Source organism: Vigna radiata, chromosome 10 (genome assembly GCF_000741045.1).
Source record: "Vigna radiata var. radiata cultivar VC1973A chromosome 10, Vradiata_ver6, whole genome shotgun sequence".
Classification (NCBI taxonomy): domain Eukaryota; kingdom Viridiplantae; phylum Streptophyta; class Magnoliopsida; order Fabales; family Fabaceae; genus Vigna; species Vigna radiata.
In genome coordinates this window covers 14,012,181-14,038,116 of record NC_028360.1, presented here as the reverse complement: position 1 = coordinate 14,038,116, position 25,936 = coordinate 14,012,181, and the positions used below count along the sequence as shown (strand labels likewise).

General features: G+C 32.1%; 2 protein-coding genes across 6 annotated transcripts; one reads left to right on the top strand and one right to left on the bottom strand.

The window, feature by feature from the left end:
* The first annotated feature begins 759 nt into the window (after window positions 1–759).
* On the top strand, window positions 760–8,994 carry LOC106776021 (cysteine desulfurase 1, chloroplastic). 3 transcript variants are annotated; one of them, XM_014663315.2, is made up of 11 exons: window positions 760–894; window positions 1,204–1,451; window positions 2,693–2,826; window positions 2,979–3,138; window positions 3,427–3,613; window positions 6,116–6,261; window positions 6,333–6,405; window positions 6,825–6,888; window positions 7,632–7,731; window positions 8,397–8,555; window positions 8,715–8,994. In XM_014663315.2, exons 2-11 carry the CDS (start codon window positions 1,230–1,232, stop codon window positions 8,883–8,885), a joined length of 1,416 nt encoding a protein of 471 aa, XP_014518801.1. In that variant the 5' UTR covers window positions 760–894; window positions 1,204–1,229; the 3' UTR covers window positions 8,886–8,994. The 3 variants fall into 3 exon arrangements, with proteins under 3 accessions (XP_014518801.1, XP_022642362.1, XP_014518802.1); XM_022786641.1 differs by having other exon boundaries at window positions 783–905; XM_014663316.2 differs by having other exon boundaries at window positions 803–880.
* Window positions 8,995–13,308: 4,314 nt separating this feature from the next.
* Window positions 13,309–24,153, bottom strand: LOC106775693 (tubulin-folding cofactor E). 3 transcript variants are annotated; one of them, XM_014662845.2, is made up of 16 exons: window positions 23,935–24,153; window positions 22,909–23,218; window positions 22,077–22,247; window positions 21,718–21,764; window positions 19,414–19,560; window positions 19,248–19,322; window positions 18,606–18,715; window positions 17,866–17,990; window positions 17,704–17,765; window positions 17,018–17,125; window positions 16,894–16,928; window positions 15,366–15,428; window positions 14,380–14,471; window positions 14,219–14,295; window positions 14,057–14,134; window positions 13,309–13,711 (listed from the first exon to the last, which is right to left on the bottom strand). In XM_014662845.2, the coding sequence occupies exons 2-16, from the start codon at window positions 23,216–23,218 to the stop codon at window positions 13,610–13,612; spliced, it is 1,602 nt and encodes a 533-aa protein (XP_014518331.1). In that variant the 5' UTR covers window positions 23,935–24,153; the 3' UTR covers window positions 13,309–13,609. The 3 variants fall into 3 exon arrangements, with proteins under 3 accessions (XP_014518331.1, XP_014518332.1, XP_014518333.1); XM_014662846.2 differs by having other exon boundaries at window positions 22,194–22,247; XM_014662847.2 differs by having other exon boundaries at window positions 22,909–23,212.
* Between the last annotated feature and the right edge of the window lie 1,783 nt (window positions 24,154–25,936).

The following is a 25,936-nucleotide window of genomic DNA, read 5'->3' as shown; positions in this document are numbered from 1 at the left end:
ACATAGCAAACATATACATGACTTTAGGTAATTTAATGACTACATGAATATATTATTTTAGAGCATGAAAATTACATAAATATATTCTTTCGTAAGCATGTTGAATAAGAAAGTCAATTTAATGACTTAAAATAATTGGTTCAAGGTATTCAAACTGAAAGTTATAAAATATAAAATATTTTAAATTTTAAAATTGTTAAAATGATGTAATAATATGAGACAATAAGTTGTTAGAATAACAATAACAGTATAAAATAACATTCACTGTTAAAAAATATTAAAAGTTAAATAGCAAAAACTTAATTAAAAAATATAAATTTATTAAATACTTAATAAACCATAAAATTTTACTAAAGATTCAGTTAAAAGTTTTAAAAGTTTAAAAAAGACTTTTAACTTAAGCAATCAAGATTAATTGTTAAGTTGTTTTTTAAAATTTTATTAAAATATAAGTATCACTTGTTGTAATGAATCAATTTCAATACTAAAGATTTTATTACAATACAAAATTGTAAAAAAAAAAATCAAAATATATTTTAACTCGTCTCCTTAGTTTATTTAGAGATATTTAAAATTGAATGAAATCGTTACATGAAATTTAATAACTGTTTATATATTATTATTATATATTATATATCATATACTTACCTTATAATTTTGTAAAAAGATTATCACTAAACAAGAAATTCCCATTCCATATGCTCTCTCTTTCTCTCTCTCTCTCTCTCTCTCTATATATATATATATATATATATATATATATCTATTTAGAATATTTATCTCTCCAGAGACAGTGGCAATTTTGTCAGAAACCGCAGCCATCCATATTCTGAAGAGGAGAACCGTGAACCCTGCAAGGGCTTTTCTCCATCTGTAACAGGTTTACTGAGAGAGGTGCTTATATAGTTAGTACCTTTTTTCATTTTTGTTTGTAATTAACACACCTTCTTGGGATTTTTCATTGCAGACTAAACCTTGTGGGTGATATGTAATTCTGTTTCTTTTTTATTTTCATAAATGGTTTATACTTGACAAGCTTATGATTCGGGGATACCTATTCGTGAATTTTGGACTTGGGTTGAATTGAATTTACTGTAGAATTACTTGTTTGATAATTGTGTTTATTTTACATAACATAGGTATATTTTTGTAACCTTTTCCTATTGATGCAAAACATCTCAAATATAAATTACCATGTTGTAGATTTTGTTGTTGTTGTGAACTTGGCAATGGAAGTTTTGCTGCCAAAACTTCCTTCTTTCAAATTTCCAAGTCCCAGTCACTGCTGCTCGATCACTATTAGGAGCTCGTCAATTGTAAGATTTGGGTTGCGACGCGTATCGTCTCTCTCTGTTTCTGCATCAACTGTCAACGAAGCTGTAGCTCAGCCAGCTATTGACTCCCCATCTTTGGGGCACTCCACCCGTCCGCACTTTCCTATACTTCACCAGGTGTCTTTTTTATTGCATTTTATCCTCAAATTTGTTTTCCTTAGTGTAGCTGCGAATTTTTAGAAGTGTTTGGTTAATCCAGGTTTGAACTTTCAATTTGATTATTGTGTTATAAATTTAATTCTTGATGGATGGACAAGCTTAGACCCTCTTAAAAATAAGAAGAATACGTGCCGTAGAGATTTAAATGTTGATAGTCAAGTCTCAAACACTCATGGCATGTTTGGATTCTCATTTGAGATCCTCATTTTTGTGTGGAACCATAAGAGAAACAACGAGTTGCTTTGATTGGATGTCACAGAAGTCAAGGGTTTCTAATTCATATTCCCCTATCTTTGCTAATGTCTCAAGAAGTATTATAGAGTGCAAGTCTAACTGTTTCATATGTGCCTTGTTGTTTTCTGAGCAGTATGTTGGCTTATTGAACAAAGTCTATTAGTTTTTGCCTAGTCAAAGTGAAGTTGAAATATCCAGTCTTGTCATAATATTAAACTATGCCTCACTCACACTAGAATTGTCTGCCTTGTTTTCTCTTTGCAAATTAGCTCGTGAATTTGTTAATTGTATACTTGACATTTCATATGTTGTTGTACCACATATTCTTAAAAGTACACTTTTAAGTTAACTAAACTTCACAAGATCAGCTTATAAGACAAGTTTTGCAATGACTTATATAGAGATTTGATCATATATTTAGTAAATATAGAATATCTAACACATTTGTCACGCTGATTGCTTGACATCTTGAGCGTGAGATTGAATGTATGCAGCTGGTTGATAGTAGCCCAGTAGTGAATAACACGATAGACTTAACAAATTTTACTAGGATAGGCCATGATATCATTTTATTGTGTGTTACTACTTGATATCAACAAGTGGAAGTTTTAACATTCAAGAGGTTTATTTTTCTGTTAGGTGTTGCTTATACTTGTTGCCTCAGTTATATACGTGTTGCTTATAAGGATTGCCTTTAGTGATTTCCACCTCAACTTACTATGTGGGGTGACCTCGAAAAATAAAATCTAAAACTTTCAGTTATGCCTTTCTAGGCCACACAGTTCTCAGTCCTCTTCCAAACTGATGTAACTGAAGCAACATGTGTAAGCAGCGCCTAAAAGCAAAACCTAACCTCATGAACATTAAAACTTCCACCTGTATACTATAATTTAGCCATTTTTCTAGATGATGTGAGATCTCCAGCAAATATTATGAAAGTTATGATACTTTACCTCGCTCCACAGGAAGTAAATGGCTCAAAACTTGTTTACTTAGACAATGCAGCAACTTCTCAGAAGCCCACCAATGTATTGAAGGCATTGCAAAACTACTATGAAGGTTACAATTCAAATGTTCATCGGGGCATACATTTCTTGAGGTACTTACAATATAATATTTGGTACACATGCAATTTAAGGAAACTTTATTTTCACTTCGTTTTTGCTTTATCAGGTAAATAAGCATACGATTTATTTGCAGTATTACTGAAATAACCTATTGCTTTATTGTATATAATTTTTGTGGATGTAGTGCAAAGGCCACAGATGAGTATGAATCAGCTAGAAGGAAAGTTGCATCTTTTATAAATGCTTCTGATTCTAGAGAGATTGTATTCACAAAGAATGCTTCTGAAGCTATCAACCTTGTTGCTTATTCTTGGGGGTTGTCAAATTTAAAACCAGAAGACGAGGTATTTCATTATAGATTTATATTTTTAAAATTCTCTTATTTGTTCAACTAATTCTAAAATTATTTTATGCATTTTCTTAAAACTTGGAGAGTATTAAGGTTTAATTGAATTTATCAAAAATAATTTTTTTGAAGTAAAACTTTTAATAGCAGGGTGAAGCATTTGGGCTTCTTTTTAATCACTTAACCTTGCCGTTCTATATTAGCATAAGCATAATGACTTTTGTTCATACCGGCATTGTCTCCAATTTTGTACTTGTAAAATCTTTAGTTTTATATACTATTACAGATCATACTTACAGTTGCTGAGCATCACAGTGCGATTGTTCCTTGGCAACTAGTAGCTGAAAAAGTAGGGGCTGTTTTGAAATTTGTGGATTTAAACCAAGATGGAATTCCAGATATAGGAAAATTGAAAGATTTGTTCTCACGGAAGACCAAAATAGTAGTTGTCCATCATGTTTCAAATGTGCTTGGTATGTTTCTAACCGTGATGGTTCATGTTAATAATTCCAATTTACTTAATGATACCTTGAATTTATGCTGTTGAAGATCAGGTGCCTGAAGGGTTAATTTTGTAGCTTTTCAAGATTGATTCTCATTGGTTGATTATCTGATTTCTAAAGTCACTCACGGTTCAAAAAAAAGGTCACTAGGTTTCAAAGGATTATATTGGAATATTGAATATTTGACTGCCTTGAATTTATACTGATCTCCGAGCTAACATGATGAGTGCTTGAATCGGCACGTATCATAATATAATGCCAAAATTTCTCTTGAATTTACGATGGAGCCAACTAAACCCCAAAAACTAGTCTAGGAGGTGAGGGTCCAAACTTTTATAATCTCTACTTTTGTTAGGAGCTGGGGAGTCTATGGAAGGAAGAAGAAAGTGGGAACTAAGAGAGAATACCTAACTGCTTAGGCAGTTAGGAAAAGGCGGGAAGGGTGTCTTTATAAGAGGACGCATTTGTATTTTCTGTTAGTTAACTACATTCTTTGTACAGGCAGGTCTTGGATCTTGTGAGGAGGGTTAGGCTCCCGAATTCATTATTGTATTCGTTGATCATTGCTGTGAATACAATTCGATTCATTCGCTCTTTCTTGTTCGTGTGCATTGGTGTGAGTGGGTGAGGGTGATTGTGAGGCTTCTAACTCAATTACCTAACAACTTTGGTCTAATTAATGTGACATGACAGGTGTGGAGATTGTAGGATATTCTTATGTTGTATTGAGAAAGCCATAGGGTGATATGGTGGGTTTGGGTAAAGTTTTATGCAGTTGAGGGTGACCCTGAAACTATTTTGAATTTGGGGCGAGTCTAACATAATCCCAAAAGTTAACTCATGAAGTGAGTGACCTAAGCCTTTGTAAGATCTACTTTGATCATAAATATAGTTTATGTGGATCTCACTCTCAATATGTTTTAAAATTTAATAAACATTTGAGTGTTTGTCCACTTTGAATGTGAACCTAATATTCTTTTTGAATGATTAATTTCTCCATACGAGAATTTTCAAATTAGCTTTGTATAAGCTTATGATCCATTTGGCGAAAGAACCAATCATTGTCCATTTCCTATTTTCCATGTAATTTTCGTTTTTATTCTTCTTGGAATATGTTCATATATATTTTCATACTTTTGAGGTTAGTTTTCAGTGTCTTTAGATTTCGTAAGCCATTATGATGATGACCATTGGGACTGAACGAGCCGCTGTGATGGTTAGTGGGAATTAAATATTTAGTGAGGAGTAAATATTTGTTGATGTAAAATGCTAGCGGATAAAAAATCTTTAGTGGGATTGTTAGTGGAAATTTACTCTTTTTTTAAGGATTGTCTAGCTTAGCCTATAAACAGGAATCTCTTGTAGCCTTCCCAGACACAATTGAAAGATTAATGATATATTGCTTCTTGATTGTGAAAGCTTTCCCATTGGTTTTGGGATAAAAACTTAATAGCACTCGTAGGTTGTAGTTAAGGTAATAGTTTCCTTGGTAACAATATGTATGAGAAATCTATTCTCCAAATTCTTCTTGTGTGACTGTACTGGTGTTTGTGGTCATGTCTGCTAATATCTCTGCTTGTTAACACAGATCAAAATCTTAGGACGGTAATGCTGCATCTATTCTTGAGTTTAATATTAATGTACTATTACTGTTAGCAGTGCCTTTGCAAATTAATTAATGATTGACAAATTGAGTAGGTTTAATGAAACTTAGTTAAACATGTAAGCAGCTTTATTTATTTGTCCAAGAGAGTAGATCTCCGATGGCATCGCTTAATAGTTTGAAAAAGAATAATTATTCGGGACTGCTTTTCCTTGGGTATTTGTGATAAAATCTGGATCAAGGGGAAGAAAATGAGGGGACTTTAAAGAAAATGAAAGAAATAAAAGTTTTCCAAGTAATTTCAGGATCCTAGACCCTCCTCCTGATATAAACTGACCAATCTAATGCCCCTCCCTGTACCTACCACTCGTATTTAAATTCTGTCCTCCAAACTAGCAAAACTCCCATTGTTTATTCTGTTAGAATTCACAGGATTTTGATTCCCTGTTGTACCCCTCTTCTTTCTGACATAACCATTCGCAGTTGGAGGTTTGTTATTAATTCTTGTATTTCACATACATCTTACCTGAAACTTGTGTTCCTGCACAAGTCCATCTGGTTGGGAAGAACACTCCATCCCATTCTCACAATGTGGACAAACTGGGCGCTGATATTTATAGTTTTGAAAGCTAGATCAGACCTTACTGTCGATCAAGAAAATCAGTGTCACATGTCTGGTCCAAATAAACCACGTGAATATTGAGACCTTCTATGACAACAAAACATTAGAACTTAGTGCATATATGAATTATCACAACAGTCCCCCAATTCACCACTATTTGCCCTTTTTTAATTTTTTCGTATTTACAATAGAATGTGTAGCTGAAATGAGTGAGATTTCATATATTTTGTACTCTGCTTTTATGTAGCTTCTGTCCTTCCTATTAGAGATATTGCACAATGGGCACATGATGTTGGAGCAAAAGTTCTTGTAGATGCTTGTCAGAGTGTTCCACACATGGTGGTTGACGTCCAGAGCCTTAATGTTGATTTTCTTGTTGCTTCTTCTCACAAGGTAGGATTGCTTACATGTTTTTGCACGGTAAGTATACGAAACAGTAATAATTTATTAAACATGTGTTTCAGATGTGTGGGCCCACGGGAATTGGATTCTTATATGGTAGAATAGACCTCTTATCTTCCATGCCTCCATTTTTAGGTAAGTTATTAGATGTAGTTACTTATATCTTCCCATTAAATAGGAACAGCCTACTAAAATGCAATAAAATAAAATGGGGTTGTTTGGTTTGAAAAAGCATTTTCTTTTGCATTTTTAATTATGAAAATGTCATGCTGTTTTCGCGTGGTTGTCTTTTTCAAATATTTGTATAAGAAACAATGAGAATTTTTTGTTTGTTTTTTTATTTTCAGTTTTTCCTATTCAATCTTTTGAAAATAGAAAACGAAGTAAAAGTAATATTTTTTATTGTAATTAAAATTGAAAGCAGAAAATAAAAATAGGCACCTTTTCTCACATTAAACAGCCCCTAAAAGTTCCTCTTTGGTTTAGCTCCATGTTAATAAGATTGACTTTTGAATTAATGTATTGCTGTTAATCTCTACCTTTAATTGGATTAGGTGGTGGTGAAATGATTTCTGATGTATATCTTGATCATTCAACTTATGCCGAACCTCCTTCCAGGTTTGTGGATTTGTTTTTGGTTTGAACAAGGCTTGGTTTTTCTTAGTAGACAATGTACATTGGCTTGGGTAGGGATCTTAAGTTTGATTCTAAATATACTAAAAAAGTATAAGAGCATTAGTGGTTGTACTACTTTTTATCATTGTTTTTCTTATATTCTTTAAATTTAACTTGCAACTACAGTCCATCACTACCAAATTTATTCATAGGCTATTCTATTGACTAGCAAGTTCGCTTGAAATCATCATATATCTTAGGAGATGATATGTGTGAGATTAAAATTTGAAAATTGAAAACGGATACACAGAAATTACTTCAGAAAAAATTTCACATTGAGAGTGATATTCTTCTCTGTGCTTTCTGTGAGTCTATTCTTCATTTCAATCGCTTAGCTAATCTTTTCACTTCCTCATTTAAATTTGTCTGCACTTGATGCTAGACTAATATGATTTGGTTTTTGATTATTGGTGTTTTGAAACTCATAAAATTCTGTGACCGGGAAAATGATTGCATCAACCATTCAAGTGATCATTATTAATAAAATAGTCAAGGGATAGAAAAAGGTTTTGCCACATGGGAGTCATATGGTTTTTTTTTTCTAACTTTAGAATAGCCAATAGTAATGCCTGGCATCATGCCTAGCTGTTTTTCTCCACCCTTCTAAGATATTTTCTCTACTTTTGTTGCATACCAACAGTTACATTACATGTATCTTATTATTTGAGGTATTTTGACTGTCCTAGATTTGAGGCTGGAACACCAGCTATTGGGGAAGCAATTGGTTTAGGAGCAGCAATTGATTACTTATCTGGGATTGGTATGCAAACTATACATGATTATGAGGTGAGTTGAGATTCAATCTTATAACAAGCAATATTATTTATTCAAGGATGCATAACTTATGGAGTTTAACTTTTATGTATTATCAGTGTAAAACTCTTTGACACCATATCCAATCTTGTGTTTATGCTTGACACCCTTGTTCTTTGTTTCTTTTTCTTCCTCACCGTTGATGCCCTCTCCACTACCTTATTTCTAATTTTTTTTTCACTAAATTTGGTAGTAGTTCTAATGCACCAAACTTTGTTTCTTCTCCCCCATGTAGGTTCTTGCGTTCCACCCTTGAATCTACATTCTCACATTTGTTTCTTGGCTCTCATGTTTCTTGTTCCTCACTCCTTATTCCAACCCAAAACCAGCTTATCAAGATCATTCTGAAAAAAATAAATAATATTATATACACATTTGAAACTCAAATTAACGAATAAAGTCAATCATAAATGCTTTTATCTAAGAGGTTGAATAGTCAAAGAAGGGGAATCATTCATGTTCTCATGGTGGGAAATAATGATGCATTTAGTAGGAATTAAAAGCATGATAAAAATTACAAAGAAAACCAAAAATTATATTGACCCCCTTAATATCATATCAATTTGTAATGTTTTTCAGTAGTGACATAGATTATATTTGTATTCTGTGAACAATTACTAAGCATCAAATTTTCATAGGTGGAGCTAGGTAGATATCTGTACGAAAGGCTTCTTTCAGTCCCAAACATTCGTATCTATGGGCCAGCACCTTCAGAAAATGTCCAACGAGCAGCTCTTTGTTCTTTCAATGTTGAGAATTTGCACCCCACTGATCTTGCAACATTTCTGGACCAACAGGTAAGAGGATAAATGATTATCCCCAGATATGATTATCTTGGTCTTGGGAAGTTTATTCTATATAAATTAATTGTCATAAAGCCTGAACTTTGAATCTGTGGAAGAAACTTGGTGGCTGTTGAAGTTGTTAGGTAATTAATTGATAGTGTATCATTTCAGCATGGAGTGGCTATCAGATCAGGTCACCATTGTGCCCAACCCCTCCATCGCTTCTTAGGAGTCAGCTCAAGTGCACGCGCTAGTCTCTACTTCTACAATACAAAGGAAGATGTGGACTACTTTATCTATGCCCTCAACGACACAGTCAGCTTTTTCAACTCATTCAAGTAACCAGAATGTATTTTAATGTATATGGTAAATAAATAGGGTTGTGTATGAAAATCAATTTCTGAAAACTTTGATGCGATTAAACGTGAGTATTGATTGTGATTCTTTTTCAGTTATTACGCTACATAATTCCTTTTATTTATAGTTAAAAAACAAGAAGGAAAATCAAGAGTCATGCTTGAAGTAATTAGACTTAGTAATACAAGAAAGGATAACAATGGGGTGAGTGTATATTTTAGGATCACATTTTCACTTTTCATTTGTATAAGTTTCTTTATTATTTCAAATATTAACTAAATAATTTTAGGGTAATTAGAATTTTCATATCCACTAGAATGATGTAATTCTGAAATCTAAAGCTTTAAATGTAATAATTAACTTTCACGATTGATATCACAAGAAACTCGAAATTGGAATATGAATCATTCACAATGTTTCAACTTATATATATATATATATATATAGGGATGGGTCTTCGAGAAAGCTGGTGTGAAAAATGTAACAGTATTAAAGGCTATATTCTCTAAAATTCAAAATGGTTTTAGAATAAAGTCACGGTTAAGGCCTAGCCAGGAATTTATGTAGAATGCCCATTTTGAACATGCAATTATGATTGATGTTAAAAAATATAAGAAATAACTATATTATATAAAAAACTTGTTATTTTATTTTATTTTATACTGTGTAAATAAAGTGTTAGATAATAGCAAATATTTATAATATTTTAATTTATTAAATTTAAATAATAAGTAAATATAATTTTATTTAAAAGATAATTTTAAAACTGAAATACATGTTAAAATTTAAGTAAAAAAACTTAAGTAAATATTTTTAAAACTTTCTTATGTAATGTTTGGATTGGAGAGAAAATTTGAAGAGAATTGAATAAATTTAAGTGAATTTAAAGGTGATTTTTGTGTTTCAATTAAGAAATTTGAGGGTGGAAGTCACTGTATTTGAGAGTGAAGTTTCTTAATGATTTGACGGATGATAGATAAAAGAAAATATAATAGATAAAAATCAAATTTATCAAATTATCTTGATACTAAAAGTAATATGAAATGATTTTTGAAATGAGTTAAAATATTTTTTTTAATTATTCAATAATTTTGCAAAAAAAAAGAAGGTAATATTCATTCTTAAATAATAACTATTTTTTCAAAAGAAAAAAATAAATATTTAAGTATTAATGATTATTATGAGGAAAGAAATCTTCTTTTTTTATCACATAATTAATAAAGTGAAATGAAAGGATCTTAATTATGTTAGCATAAGCAGTGGTGCACCTTGAAGGACAAACATAAGCAACGGAAAAATAAAGAGTGGTGCACGTAATATTAAATCAAGGGTGTTTTTGTAAAAGTACATCTTTCTCCATAGATCTCTTTGTAAGATGGCATACAGGACGAATCCCACTTGTCCAGTCTGTTCTCTTTCCCAAATCAATACAAATTAACAGAAAAAACCTTTTTAATTTCCTGTCTGATATTAAGGTGTAAATTTATATAAAAGAACACTATTTGAAGAAAAGAATAAAGAGATTTGAAGAAAAACTTTATAAAAGTTTGTGAATAATAAATATGATAAATTAAAAAATATTTTAATAGATAAAATTAGATGATTATTATTTTATTCATAAGAATAAGGTTAAATACATTCAGTAGTCTCTATTTTTACTGGTTTTCTTCAATTAGGCCCCGTTTTTTAAAAATGATCAATTTAGTTTTTGAATTTGAAAAATCAAACCAATTAAGAACATTCCGTTAACTTTTCTAGACGGTGTTAAATATAGATCAGTGCTTCCTTTTCTCGCTTAAGCTAAAAGGACAGGTTCCGGTTTTGAAAGATCTCGCCCACGCTAGCCAAGTTTCGCCCAAGCTAAAAAGCTCCAGTGATTCATTCTTATTTGCAGTACATTTTCGCCTAGGCGAGCATGGTTTCGCACAAGCGAAAATGTTCCAGAGACACTTCAAATGATGATTGCAAAGTCAATCAAACAACACTAATACATTCAAAATCTGAATTTGACCTTGCTACTTGCAATTTTTAAAGAAATTGGATGTTGAAGTAGTGACTTCTGGTATGGGCAAGTAAAACTGCAATTCAACCGTGCACACAAGTTTATATTGAATAAATAAACTCGTATCAACAGTCCAAATACACAGAAATATCCAATTTCACAAAATCACCATCTTAGTTGCTATTATGCAACAAAAACCGTGACAGAAGATATGTAATCAATAATCTGAAAGCCAGTAATAATGAGAGTGCAACGAACTAATAATCTCATATGTAATCGCAAACCAATAACATTAAAGATGGCTGAAAGCCAGCAAAAAACAGAGGATCATTTTCATTACATGAGTAAATGGTTCACAACAGCAAAAAACTGGAACCTGTCCTTTTAGCTTAAGCGAAATTTTTTAGCTTAAGCGAAAAAAGGAAGCACTGATCTATATTTAACACCGTCCAGGGAAGTTAACGGAATGTCCTTGATTGGTTTGATTTTTCAAATTCAGGGATTAAATTGATCATTTTTAAAAAACGGGAACCTAATAGAAGAAAACCAATAAAAATAGGGACCACTATATTTAACCTAAGAATAAATAGGATATAGAATTAATATAAATAGTAAAAATCATGCTAAAATAAAATTAAAATTGTTATTTAAAATTTAAAAAAATATTATTATTATAATTATTATTATTAGTATTAATATATACATATAATAAAAAATAAAAACTAAATATTTATATATATAATAAAAGAAAATCATTTTATAAATTACAAAAATATTATCATAATTATGATTATTTTCATTATTAATAATATGTGTATATATATATATATATATATATATATATATCATTATTATTTTTAATATTAATAATATATATAATAAAAAAATTAATTCTTTTAACTTCTAATGTGGTCAGCCGAATATTTTCTTTAATCGAAGTCTCGTTATTTTTTTATTTGGAACAGTTCTAAAAGCTTAAAGAGTTTTTCAAGATTGCTTGGAGGCGCATCTTTTAAATTAGGGATTAATTATAATTATGGATATAAGGTTTACGCCTATATTTCGTTTAAGGTCGAATAAATGCACTGAAAAATGAATATACATGCCACAATAAAAATGAGTCAAAATGCTTAAAAATGAAGAGTAGTTTATAATATTATAAAGATGAAAAAAGTGTGGCTTATAGTTGGTAATGCTGTAATGACCGTATTTACGTTCAGGTAAGTGAAGGTTTTATTATTTTCTTACCATTTTTAACTTCCCAGAACAAGACTTTCAGATTAAGATTTTCAGACCGACAGCAATGACTGTAGTAGCGGCAACAACGGCAGCATAATGCAACGAGTGAGTATTCTAGTCTTTGTATTGTTAGTATAAGGTGCAGGTAGTAATCATAGGAAGCACAAACCTCAGCAAGGGATTTTCCTTTTTTGTTCTACTAGAATATGAAAGATTACCACCATTTTGCTCAGATTGTTAGTTCATTGTTTATGATACTAGCAAATGTCTTAAGCTTCTTTCTAACAAAGATGGTCCACTGAATAGGATTTATCCCATTCAATAAAGTGCTCCGGGAGTTAGTTGGTCTATTTGGTACATCATTCTACTATTTTCTATATCATTGATGTCATATAGTTCAACAGGAATCTAATTTGTTTTGAGAATGTCTTAATTTTGAATAATAGAAGCTGTCATCGTGTGTATGCGGTTGGCAAGGTTTCTTTTACTATGGATTCAAATATATAGGAATTTTGTGAGCTAAGATTTGTTTATGTTGACACGTTTCCTAGTTCTGAGGTTATTCCACTGACTTGAAAACCTTCTATATGTTCATAAATTAAATATAATATTGATGGGGCAACTAAAGATTCACCTGGTTTACCTACTCGTAGGGGAATTTATTCAGGATCATTCTATTGTTGTTGCTAGTTTCTTTTCTATTTTCCTTTATCAGCAAGTTGCTTTATACGCCAAGATCACAGAAGTAGTAAACACAGTTGGATTCAGTATGGATAGAGAATGGCATAATTAGTTGACAAGGAGTGATTCAATGTTAGTGGTTCAAGTTTTTTCCAACTCACATTGTGCTGCAACTATTATCGGATAAACTTTTCAACTATGATGTTACTCCTCCATGTATAGTGGTAAGATTTCATTCGCTATGAATTTTACAAAAAGTTTCCATTTACCTTTTTATAACCTTGTTAGCTAAATGGGTTTCGGTTAGTCCCGCGCTATCTTGTATTTAAACGGGCTGTTCTTTATTTCTTATGTCATTTTGGTATGTTGCAAATAATTGATGTAACTTGAGATTGAGATCATAAGCTATATAGTGATCTTTTGCATACCCATCTTTCCATAAAAAAAAATGTTATTAATTTTATGGTCATTTTCTAAAGACTACTCTTAAAGAAGAAGGCCGAAATCTACTTGCAAATGTATAAAAGAACCAGTGATTTACAGAGAACCAGTGGATCACCCCTGATAAAAGAACGTCACCAACTAAACAGGTGTACCACTTACAAATATATATATATATATATATATATATATATATATATATATATATATATATATATATATATATATATATAGACACACACACAGAGAGAGAGAGAGAGAGAGAGAGAGAGCCATACTTCCAAGAGTTGGGGACAGTCAGAAGGATGCAGTCTTTTAACACATGGGAACCTGTTCACAAATATATTTATGACCCTTCTTCGTCTACAAGGATAATAGAATCATTTCCAATTCCAAGGTCCATCAGAGATGAAGTATCATTGTCAAGCATCAAAGGAAATGGAGAACCCTGCATACATAATGCGAAGACATGCAACTAAATCAAGAAAGATTTTTTTTTTCTCTGCAAAAACCATACTCATCTTGCAAAACTTTCTTGAGATGATATAAACAAGTATGACCATCTGCTATGTTATATGGTCCTTCATCTTCCCTCCCTCATTCCCCATAATAAAGTTGTCACAAAAATGGTTTTCCAAATATCAATTTGAAATTATTTCATTCAATCAGAGCAGAACACAACGATTTCTTAAGATTGTCTGGAAGCTGCTGCTTTTCATTTAGGAAGTTTTGAATCATCTAATCAGACAATCGTAATAACAAATAGCACATCTTAATCTTGATAAAAGCAAACCTCTTCTTGAAGATATAACTTTAGCTTCATGGACTTCAGCTTAAAAAAGCTTTCGCATAGAGATTTCAGCTTACCGACCTAAGAAAAATAAGGTAATCAGAGGGGTTTTTTAAGTCTTGAAATACTGAACTTTGCATTACTAAGGCAGTGTCGATGCTTAACTGTAGTTGTTGCTGGAAGCTTCTTTGTCAATGGTGGCTTCTCACCCATGGATGCTCCAACACAATTCAGAGTGATAGCTGCATTAATCTCAATATCAAATAAAGATATTTCAAATTCCGAAAAACAAGCAGATATGCAAACTTAACAACCGTAATCCATACACAATAACCCTGAGCTGATTGTTTGCGGGACAGTAGTTCCACTTGAAGGTCTTTCATCCTCAATTCCATGAATCTTCTTAAGCTCGTATAACCTGTAGCAAATTGCACCAATATATTCACAAAACATAGTTCACCTGTATTGGAAATTAATTGATAATCCCGTCTACATCCAGTTTCAATTAATATCTACAGTAACAGAACACTGATATATAAGATACGAGAACACGGATATATATATATATATATATATATATATTCGATCATCATGAATTATTTAAATTGACAATCAAGACTTATGTATTCAAAATCATATATAATCTAAATATGTGATTGTATAGGTTTTGTTTCTTATTTATATAATCATAATAGAAACTCATACAATAATTTATGAGCTTTTAGAAAATCATTGTATTTATCCTTATTAACATAATGTTGGAACCGTGTCAAAAATTATATTACAGAAAAAAAAATGTCTTTTGAATTGGACAATTCATCAATATGTGTTGTACGTGTGTTGGCGTCCTATACGTGTTAGACCCAGAGACACGCCAAACGTGTCTGAGCTTCATGCACAACTAAGGAGCGCAAAACAACAAAACAACTCAACCACACCCTCTTAAATATCCCACCAAAAAAAAATACAGAACCAATAAATTAAGAGCTATGAACCTTATTCACCTAGTCAATCCAAGTCTCAGACAAAATAATGCCTAAGAACACAAGCTGTAAAACCTAGGTTTTCGTTGTTCCTCTTGGTTTTCTATTGAAATCTCAACCATCATATTCACTAGTTCTGACCCACGTCTTTTTTCCAATTTCGAAATCTGAACACCATGAACCATTATTACATATTTGCTCTTTTAATCCCATAAGAACCTACAGCAACTGATTTCTGATAGCATTTTCATCAGTTTTCAATTGCCATCACAACATATACCAAACATTAATGCTAGAGCAAAGGTTCCAGATATTGTCCGTGAATTTACCTGGGATGCTGTTTGATTTCTTCAGGACTAGTATGCAACCTTGAGATAACAAGCCGAACATACCTGCATAAGAATTGTAAATAATATGTAAGAATAGAAAGATAATGTTGCTTCGTACCATACATTAATTGCATATAAAACTCTAATTGAACTCTAAACCCAAAAGATAACCATGGTTCAAAAGCCTCACTTATCTCATGTATAAAGATTGATAAAATAAAAAAAGGTCTAATGGTCAGTCTTTAAAGAGGACTCTAACCAGTGGTGAATTTCAAAGTGATGAATGCTACAAACAGATTAAATATTTCTGCCACAACAACCTTGTTTTAACTTTTAACAATTATTTGGGTGACCCAATGAATAAAACATAAGTTTGAGTATTTGTGGCATACTTAAGCACTCAGCTTGAAAGGCCTTCTAGGTATAGGCAGCAGTGCCATGGTACAGGAAGCTACAACTAGATCAGAAAGGTTCTGGAGGCTGCACTTGCTTTTAGCTAGGTTCTGACACAACATACAGGCGTAGGTTGGATCAATTTTATGTCCTATTCCATCATATACTTAATGCTTTGGTTGGGTATTGAAGTATTCTGTACTTGTACTTTTTTTAGGTGCACAATATTTAGTCCTCAGGATGGGAAACTCAAATATTGATTCAGTTTCTATGGTTGTGTAGCTTCTTATTTGAGATGTGGTCAAGAAAAGCAAGCTAACTGATACATGTTCTAAGAAGGAGATACCATAAAAAATGGAGTCAATTGTTGTTTCTTGTTGGAAGTCCTACATCAACTAGAGATAAGGTCAATTTAAAATATATAAGTAGGTGCAAACCTTACCTTATAAACTAGTTTTGTGGAGTTGAATTGGCCTTAAAATTCACCTTTTAACATAGTATCAAAGCCATTGTTAGAATCTATCCTAACAAGATTTATGGTGTTGGATATATTGTTCCACCAGCTATCGGATCCATTAATGTCTAGTCCTATACTTGAGATATATGTACCTCGGTGTGAAGAAGATATGTTAGAAGTCCTACATCGACTAGAGATAAGGTCAATTTAAAGTATATAAGTGGATGCAGACCTCACCGGTTTTGTGAGGTTGAGTTAGACTTAAAGTTTCCTTCTTAACATTCCTAAATTTCATTTCCTCTTCTATAAGGAAAATTGGTTGAAAGTTCATGGAAATAAGCAATTAGATTTCATGAAAGAGAAGTATCTAACACTACAAGGCAAGTATGATTCGCATTGACAACAAGATGCATCCCACAAATGAACCACCACCATCTAAGGAAATGGACACACACACACACACACTGGAATGACAAGGAATATAATTACAGGGAGGCAAACAAACCAGATCTCCAACCAACTATTTAGTCCAAATGAGTATAAACCATAAACGAACATCTATGAGCAACAATAATAAAAAGACAGATAAAATGCATTATAAAATAATACACAGAATTGATGAGCATAAACGACGCTTCAGACTTTCAATTGCCAAAAGGGTGTATAACACAAACATACCTAATCTCAGAGTCCTTCCTTTCACGAGGAGTAACCTGAAAGGTATAGCAGACATGAAACATTATGCTTAGTAAAAGAGTATATAAAAGAAGCAACTAAGCAACAGAGATATCTTCTGTCATACCTCACTCCCATTTAATATCTGAACTTTTGCTAAACGAGCTATCAAAACAAATCTTGGAACCCCGCCTCTTCTAGGATCAGTAATTGGGTTTTCAGAAAGCCTGATATCCTTCGTTGTTATTAAAAATAAGTAATTAGAACTGAAGCTAGCATTGCAAAATTCAGTCTAAAATAAACCAGTGAAAGAGAAAAATAAGGAGAAAATGGTCCCTTTGGTAATGAGGAAAGATAAATTATAAGCAAGTCAATTACTTTCTCAAAGGAAGATTGTAAAGGTAATGGACCAGCAGACATCATTTCGGCAATTGTAGCTACAAAATAATCTTGAATTGTATCCCCAATTTACCATTTTCAAATGGATTACTTGATATAGACCATGCTCCAATAAACTTCTCAGCAAGCAAGCAATTGTAGAACAAGAGACCAAAAAGTAAAATTGATCAAACTTCTTCAAAAGTTAAAACCAACTTTTCCACCAAAACTTTTTGAAGAAGATAACTTCCGTAAAAATTTGAATGCATTAAGTTAATTCTAACTCTCAAGAGAAGTTCAATTTCTTTAATTTCTTAGGATCATATCAGGCTGCAGTCCTAGACTCATCATTACAGATACATCAAAGTAACCATTGCATGCGTACTCAAGAATTTATACTAAATACAGTTCAATACTTCACAGTATAAACCTTACCACCAAATTAGGAAAAGAGTTTAATGAGTCAATGGAGGCCACATCATCAATGTTGTTATTACCTGAAACATGATTTGAAAGCCTTCAACTGGTATCCACAATCCAGATTTCATTGGCATATGTAGAAAATGATATTTATCAAGAGGAAAATTATAATATTACCCAATAGAAGGCGGCATAAATTTTGGAAGGGTTTATAGCATGTAACTTCTGATTCATACCGCTCATTATTATCCGGATAAAATAGAGAATTCAAACAATTCTTGTTTAAATAAAGCTTCTCCAAACTGAAAAAGATAACCAAGTATAAATAAATCAAATCGACTGACTTAAACAAATCTAACCAAAAGCAGGGGCACTGATCTGAGGAGGAAATACAGGAACAAAGAAGAGAAGAATACTTATGGCCAGTTCTAAGATAAAATCAGTACTTCCAGTGATACAGATACCCCCTGGGACTTCTAATCAATATTTCAAGCTAATTATATACTTTACCATGATGCTAACTGTTTGAGAAGTAGAAAATCAAGAGTCATATGAATAAATCCGTGTTTTAAGTACACAGCAGAAGCTCTTTTAGAGTTATAAATATAATAAACAAGAGTTACATAATTATACAGCTCATCACATCTTAATTACAATATTTCTCTATTTACACAATATATCAGTCACAATTTACAAGATTACTAACACCAACAACTCACACTCAGTAGTTAACAGAAATTATAATGTACTAACTAAATTGTTAACTGGTTAGATCAAGTCCTATGTTATAATTTTAGGTATGATCAACATGGAAGTATATTTTATTGAAGTTAGACGTGGTTAAAAGTTAAGATAGAATCGTTTACAAATGGTGTCAGGACTGTATTCTAGAAGTAAACAAAACTGCCATTACCGACCATCTTAGCTGAGAAAGCTTCATGATTTCATTCCATTCATCTATACAGTTGTTTTCCAAATTCAACAGCCGCAGACAATCAAATCCCTGAACCATAGAGGATGACCCAGGCTGAAAAAGGAGAATTAGAAGGCTTTAGAATGCTAGTAATTTATATTTAAAAGTTGACCAGCAACTGAAGAGCAACATAAAATTAAACACGAAAGGGAAAACCTAATACGTACAAAAGGAATTACCTCCATACGAAAAAAAAAAAAGTACACCATATTTTAATGTTAAAACAGAAATAGTGTAGCACATCGAACTGGCCAGTCAGCCAGATAAGAGAAAAAAAACATCTCAATGTGAAACAGCCATTATAAAGGCTGAGAAATATTGAAATGTTTGGATTATATCCGCAACACTATTCCTTAAATATGTCCAGCTTGCATTCTAAAGCAATCACTTGAGATAGTAAATAAAAATGAGAGAAGGAGACAAGTTCTTCAGATACCCCAAACTGAACATCGAAATTCAGGCTCCGGGGTGCTTAAAAGATTGTGTAAGTTTCCAATGTGTTTTAATCTGTTCTCAAATTGGAGGAAGATTGTAAGCCTACAGCTTTAAGATACTTGGCAAGCATACCGAACGAAAGATAACATACCAGTATTCTGCTTATATTGTTTCCCATTATATGTAGCTCTTCAATTGTTGTCAGCGATTGTCTAAGCAACTCAACCTGCCCAGTTTAAAAAGAAATATTTAGCAATTCCTATTTAAACCATCAGGTAAATTTATTAAAGAAACGTTAGAAAAGATATAGAAGGAACCTGTTCCCAATCTACGCCAGTATTATTTAGAACCAGAACTTGGATGATTTTCAGTATTGGAATATTGGTTTTATAGGGTGACATTAAATTGTTGGATAAATTGATTGTCCTCAGAGCAGGCAACTGTTCACAAATTGTGCCAACATCCTGCAAAGAGATCAATTGAAAGGAAAGTAAATGACAAGTACCCTCAATCAATCACTAACAAAATGGTAGACCAAACAAAAACTAAGTAAAAGGGATCTCGTACATGAACAGTGCATAGGTTTTTTAATAGAAAAGGGATAAAAAAAAAAAAGGGGGCAAGAACTATAGTTAAAAAGATTTCTACATAACAATTCAGGAAAGAAGATTAAACAAAAAATGAAATATACTGTAGTCCATTAGCCTTGCTATGTTGAAGTCCCACTAAGACCTTTTTGTCTCCACATTAAACTTCACTTCCCCTCCACCTCCCCTTACATAACGTCTAGACATCCTTTGTAACTAGAAAAAAGAAGAAAGAAATATAGCAAGATTGTCCAATCCCTTGACACATAAGAAATGGGAAATCACTTAAGACACTCCCATAGTTGACAGAAGACCAACTGATAAACCAATAAAATATAACGCTGAGCACATAAATGGCATGCAATACAGCAATATGCTTGTTGTCTCATACAGGCTTATCAAAGAGTATGATGCCCACAAACTGCAAATAACAACACCCTTTGCCTAATTACACACCCTACCAACTATCAAATATGTTGGAGATCTCAAATTGACTATAAATGTGTTTAATTAGAATATATAAATTGGTACAAACCTCAGCTTACTAAACTGGTTTTGTGGGATTGAGTTAGGCTTAAACTTCAATCCTAGCTAGGTTTATTGGACTTATTGTGTCATTCACTATCAGACCACCTACAAATATCTAGTCTCATGCTCAGGATGTCCACTTCTGAGCTTAAGATGAGATATTGAAGATCTCACATCGATAAAGATATGACTAAATTATAGTATATAAATAGGTACAAACCTCACTTACCAAACTGTTTTTGTGAGGTTAAGTTTAAAGTTCACTTTCTAAGAAAATATCCTACTGCAAAACAAGTTATTTTCAATCACATTCTAACAATACATTATTGCTCTTGACTTATCTCTTAAATACCAACATGACATTTATTTTTACGCTTATACCTAATAATACATGATTGTTGGTTTCTTCTCACAACTGAAACCATAATATTGCTTTCCCTATATTTAAAATATTAGATTATCACAATCCATACATTTTTGGACAAATATAACCACAACAATTTTGGATGAAAATCGAAAAAGGATTATTGGATGTATGTGCGAGAGAGTTAGAGAGAGAGAAAGGTGAAACTATGGCATTCGTTAAGAAGTAAACTTTATGCTTAATTCAATCCCACAAAATCAGCTTGTAAAGTAAAATTTGCACCCACTTATTATATGTTGTGATTTGGTCCTATCTTCAATCGAGGTGGGACTTCCAACACACACCCCTCAAGCTGAAATATATACATCTCGAGTGTAGGACTAAACATTAATGGATGGTTCGATACCGGCCGATAGCGAGTAGAACAATAAATCCAACAAATATCAAATTTCACTAGGTTAGGCTATAACCAATGGCTTTGATACCATGTTAATATCCAGACCTATATAGGTAAAAAACAAGGAATATTTATATAGGTAGTCATATTTATATACAGCAGATCTATGTGATACAATGCCAATGAAAGAGTAAAAAACAAGTAATCCAATATATAGGTACTATCCAAAAAAGCTTTTGAATAAAGCTTACTTTGACCTACTTTGAACCTATTTTAACAAAGAGTGAGGAAGTGCCTTGGTAGTTTGCAGTAGTAGAAATATTATCAAAGTAGTGTCAACATTGTACCAAAAATCAAATACGCTAAAACCAATTAATCCACTATCATACAAAAAGAAAACTTAGTAGAATTTAATAAAACCTAGTAATCGTAATCACATATTAAAATGTAAAGGAGATATTCATAATACACACATTTCAACCAAAATGCAATTAGAAATAGAAAATCAGATCCAGTTTTCACTAAAGAAAGCTTATTTTCTATGAAGTAATTGTACATTTCTCTTCAAAAGTTCTATTAGGAAGCTAATAAAAAAAGTTATTATTTCTTCAAAATAAGTTGAACCAAAAACACAAATCATTGAAGTTCTTGGTAAGACTTGCATGATATGTTGAAAAGAAGTTAATAAGAAGCTGAACCAGTAGCAGGGATTGATTGCTAGACAAAACCTGGTTGCAGAACATACCTTCCACTCTGAAAGCAAGTTCCCAGTCAGGTCAAGTTCTTTTATATCTATCAACAAAAATAAAACGCGGTTAAAGTGCAAGGATCCTGAAGATATCAAAGAGAGAAAATTGCAACAGAACTCATTACTTATATTGAAAATGCAACAGAATAGAAAAGGATATCAAATAATCAAAGTTACAAATTATAACTCCAGTTTGAAAAGAGCTTAACCAAAAATAAAACCTAACGTACAAGCAACTAATTTATTGATACAGCAATTTTATCTTAAAATAAAACAAAACCACTGATATTACTAAGCCAATGTGTATTGATCTTGATATTAGCAAAGAAATGGGAGTGTCCTAGAATCAAGCTTACTTGGCACCGTGTTATTAATGTGAGAAGGGATTCCAGGGGAACTAATGCCCATGTATGGCAATGATACACTAGTTAATTCATCAAATCTTCTTAGCTTATCTTGAATTTGATCTTTACCCAAAAGTTGAACAGATACTCTCTGGTTGCTTGTTGAAAGGACATACATTTCATCTGCTCAAAACAAAGAAAAAATACATTTTATTTTCCAGGTTTTGTCAGTGTATGCATACAGAAAAAAGATGTACAGACAGACTAGAATGTAAAAAAAAAAATAATAATAATAATAATTAGAATGGATGGGGGTAAATTTTCAAAAACATTGTGAACACCTTCTCAGTTCTTAACCTGAAAGAAAAAAAATATATATAACTAACAGAACACAAAATGGTCTCGGGGCTTCATATCAAATCAATTTCTAACAATCTATTATCAATAGGCAGGAATATTATGGAGTTCAAAATTCAAAATTTATAATTTGTCAGTTGTACATTTCTTAGATGATTTTCTCTACCACATATTTAGAGAATTTATAATAATAAAATATAATTACAAAAATTGTACTGACTAAATCAAGACATGTGGAACAAAAGAAACCTTCCACCCCCCTCCCTTTTCCCCCTTCACCCCAATTGAAACCTCGAAGAATGAAAACAACAAAACCAAACAAATACAGTAACAATTTGGTAACAACGGTAGAGAAAACAGCTCAACTACAATACAGTTGACTTCTTTTCTGTCGTGCCAAAATTTAAAATGAAACTATTTTCACCCTTATTCATGGCCCCTAAATATAAATGTTTTAGACACAAATGAATTTAAGCCTGAGATATACCCTCTTCATCTTTTGTAGAGTCACTTTTATATCGACTTTCAAGAGCTTCAAGCAATGAAATCCCTTGGTTTAGATTGTGGGGACGAACAAATGACCCTGATCTATCTGATTTAGCATGGAAGTAGCGGACACCATTCATGGATCCATCATGTTTGCCTTCTCCGTTGTCCCAGTCAACTCCAACCCAAGTGTCTGAATAGCCTTCTATAGGTCCCACATACTTAACTGTACCAATTCGTTGAGGATCGCCCAATGAACACACTCGTTGACCCACCCAAAATTCATGTCTTGGCTCTAGGGAGTCCTGCATCTTTTGTTAAAGTTGGCTGAGAATTACTCTTAAAAAAACATGTAAGCTAGTAATCACAAATGCAGTTTAACAAATCATAAGATGTATCCTTGGCACATATATCCTTGACACAACAAATTAGTTAATGCGGATATCCCTAATTGATGTATTTGTTTTATCCTTCAATAAATATTTAATATTACAAATATTATGCTTTAACTGCTCAGCATCACATACACAAAACAACCTTTAATTTTCGTCCCATTTTCTACAAATCAACGGCCACTTATTTTATCTATCTTCAACAATGAATTCTCTCCAAAATGAAAATGGAGCTGGGCATGCGGTTCAGCATACACCCATTTAGGCGGCATCCGCAAAAATCCACTCAATAAATAACCTATCCATATAGTCCACGTATTAAACGAACCTTGATAATCAAGAATAGCACTCGCCGCAAAATTTTACTTAGAAACAAAAGAAATATAATTCTAAAACGCATTTCAAATGTCCAACAAATCAAGCATTTCCCATCGTAGTTGTCCTGATGGTGTATCTTTAACTGCATTACAAATTATATTTCAGTAGATGATTCAGATGCCTACAAACTTAAAGTGGTGCAAGCTTCCACTACTGTAAGAACAAGACTAATACTGATAAATTTCTACTCCATAAATCACAAAACAGCAGCAAAACATTTTCCAGTAGATAAACCAAGACAGAGGAAGAGAATTTACCGATAAGAGGAAGAGAAATTGTCAATGATGCAGAGCCACGGCCGCTGCAAAGACTTGCTAGAGTTGGAATCGTGGTGGTTCCAGTCGGTCGGTAGTGCGTGAGGTCGCCGGGGTTTGCTCTTGCGGGGTCGTTGGGGTAGCAAGCGGTAGATTTGGCTACTATACCCACTTCTCCAATTTTTCCTTCCCCTCCCCTTTTATTTATCATAGGTTTTCTTGCATTATTGTTAACATCCATAATTGAAATGTTAGCATTCGTTATGTGGACCACTTATTTGATTTTACTCAAACAATGACATAAATAATGTGGATATATTTGTGTTTTTAAAGTAGAAAATACTAGCTTAAAATAATTTGGTATGTAAAAAAGTTATTAAAATAAAAGCAAGTAAAAATATTTAAAAACTTCAACTATCAATTAGAATAAATAACTTTTTTTATGAAACATGAAACGTATATTTAAATGTTTATTTATAATTAATAATTAATTACATTTAGTTAGACTTTTATATCTCTTTTTTTATAATTTAAATAATTACATTTTTCACACCATTTTTCCTCTTTTTCTTGAGTTTACACTCATTCACTCTTTAATAACCATATTAATTACTTATCATTGCTTCACGTCAAAGATATTATTTTCACATTACAACAATTCAAAATATTATATAATTAACATAACAACAAACAAGATAACATAATAATATGAAAGATGGGAAATGTGATGAGAATCGAAAATCCAGCAAATCTTCTTGAGAGGTACGTATAGTTGATGAATTTCAAAATCTAGTGTATAGCTAAGCTTAATAGACTCTTAAATTCGATAGATACTAAAAATAATAATTTCATAATCTGATACTAGTTTGTTTACATTTAACTTAATTTCAAAATTTGATTACCAAAAAAATTATACATAATTAAATTTCAAAATTTGATTAAAAAAATTATATAAATAATTAAATTTTGAAAGTCAACGAATTTTAAAATTCGATGAAAAAAAAATTAACAGTTAAATTAATTTTGATATCCCATAAAACAAAAAATTCATACATAATTCGAAAAGAAAAATCCACGGATAAAAAAATTGAATTTCACTTCTTCTTTGTCATTTTTTTTATCATGTCCCTTTTCAGTATCATTGTGTATCATTTTCATAATTAACTATAACCCTTCTCTAGTAATTTTAATTATATGTAGCCTTTTCTTTAAGGATAAATATATTTGACACCCAATTTTTAACAAATTTTTGACACTGGACATGTGTCATAAGTCAATTGATCTGTGTACTTCAATTTTTTTAAACATTAAACATACAGACCAATTGACTTATGACACGTGTCCAGTATCAAAAATTTGTTAAAATTTGGATGTCAAAATATCATTATCCTTTCTTCAATGCAATGTGTTTTAACTGACTATAATACATTTTGACCAACCTCATTCTTTTTCCAAAATCCAAGAATTTAACCTTTTGATGTGCAGGGAACGTCATCTCCTTCATGGTCCTGTAAGTATATGAACATAGTGTAACATCCACCTGATTAAGGGATTCGTTTCTTACAATTTCCTTTCAATAAGTTTTAGTGTACCATAATCAACGTCAATGCTAAATTTACAGAAAAAAAAATCCACTGAAAGTTTGCCGTGACTGCCTTGTCTGGTGGCACTGTTGAGCTCGTGCTTTGGCTGTACTATGGTGCTCTGAAGCACCCCAAGGAGTCCCAAGGAGAAGAAACTAACCATTCGCTTAGAGAAGGGTGAGAAGGTGGTGGATTGCTTTAAGTGGAGATTCATCTGTGCCGAGTCCGAGAAGAACAACCCCAACCACCACACCACCAACATCTCATTAAGATCCCAAAAGCATTTATTCGACCTCAGCTTCCCCAAGAAGCACTGGACTGCTACTGCCTTTGATCCTGGAGAAGGCGAAGGAGATGAAACACGAGAACTTTTTTTTTTAGATTTTTAAATTTAATTAACTGTTAAATTTATTTGGGTTAAC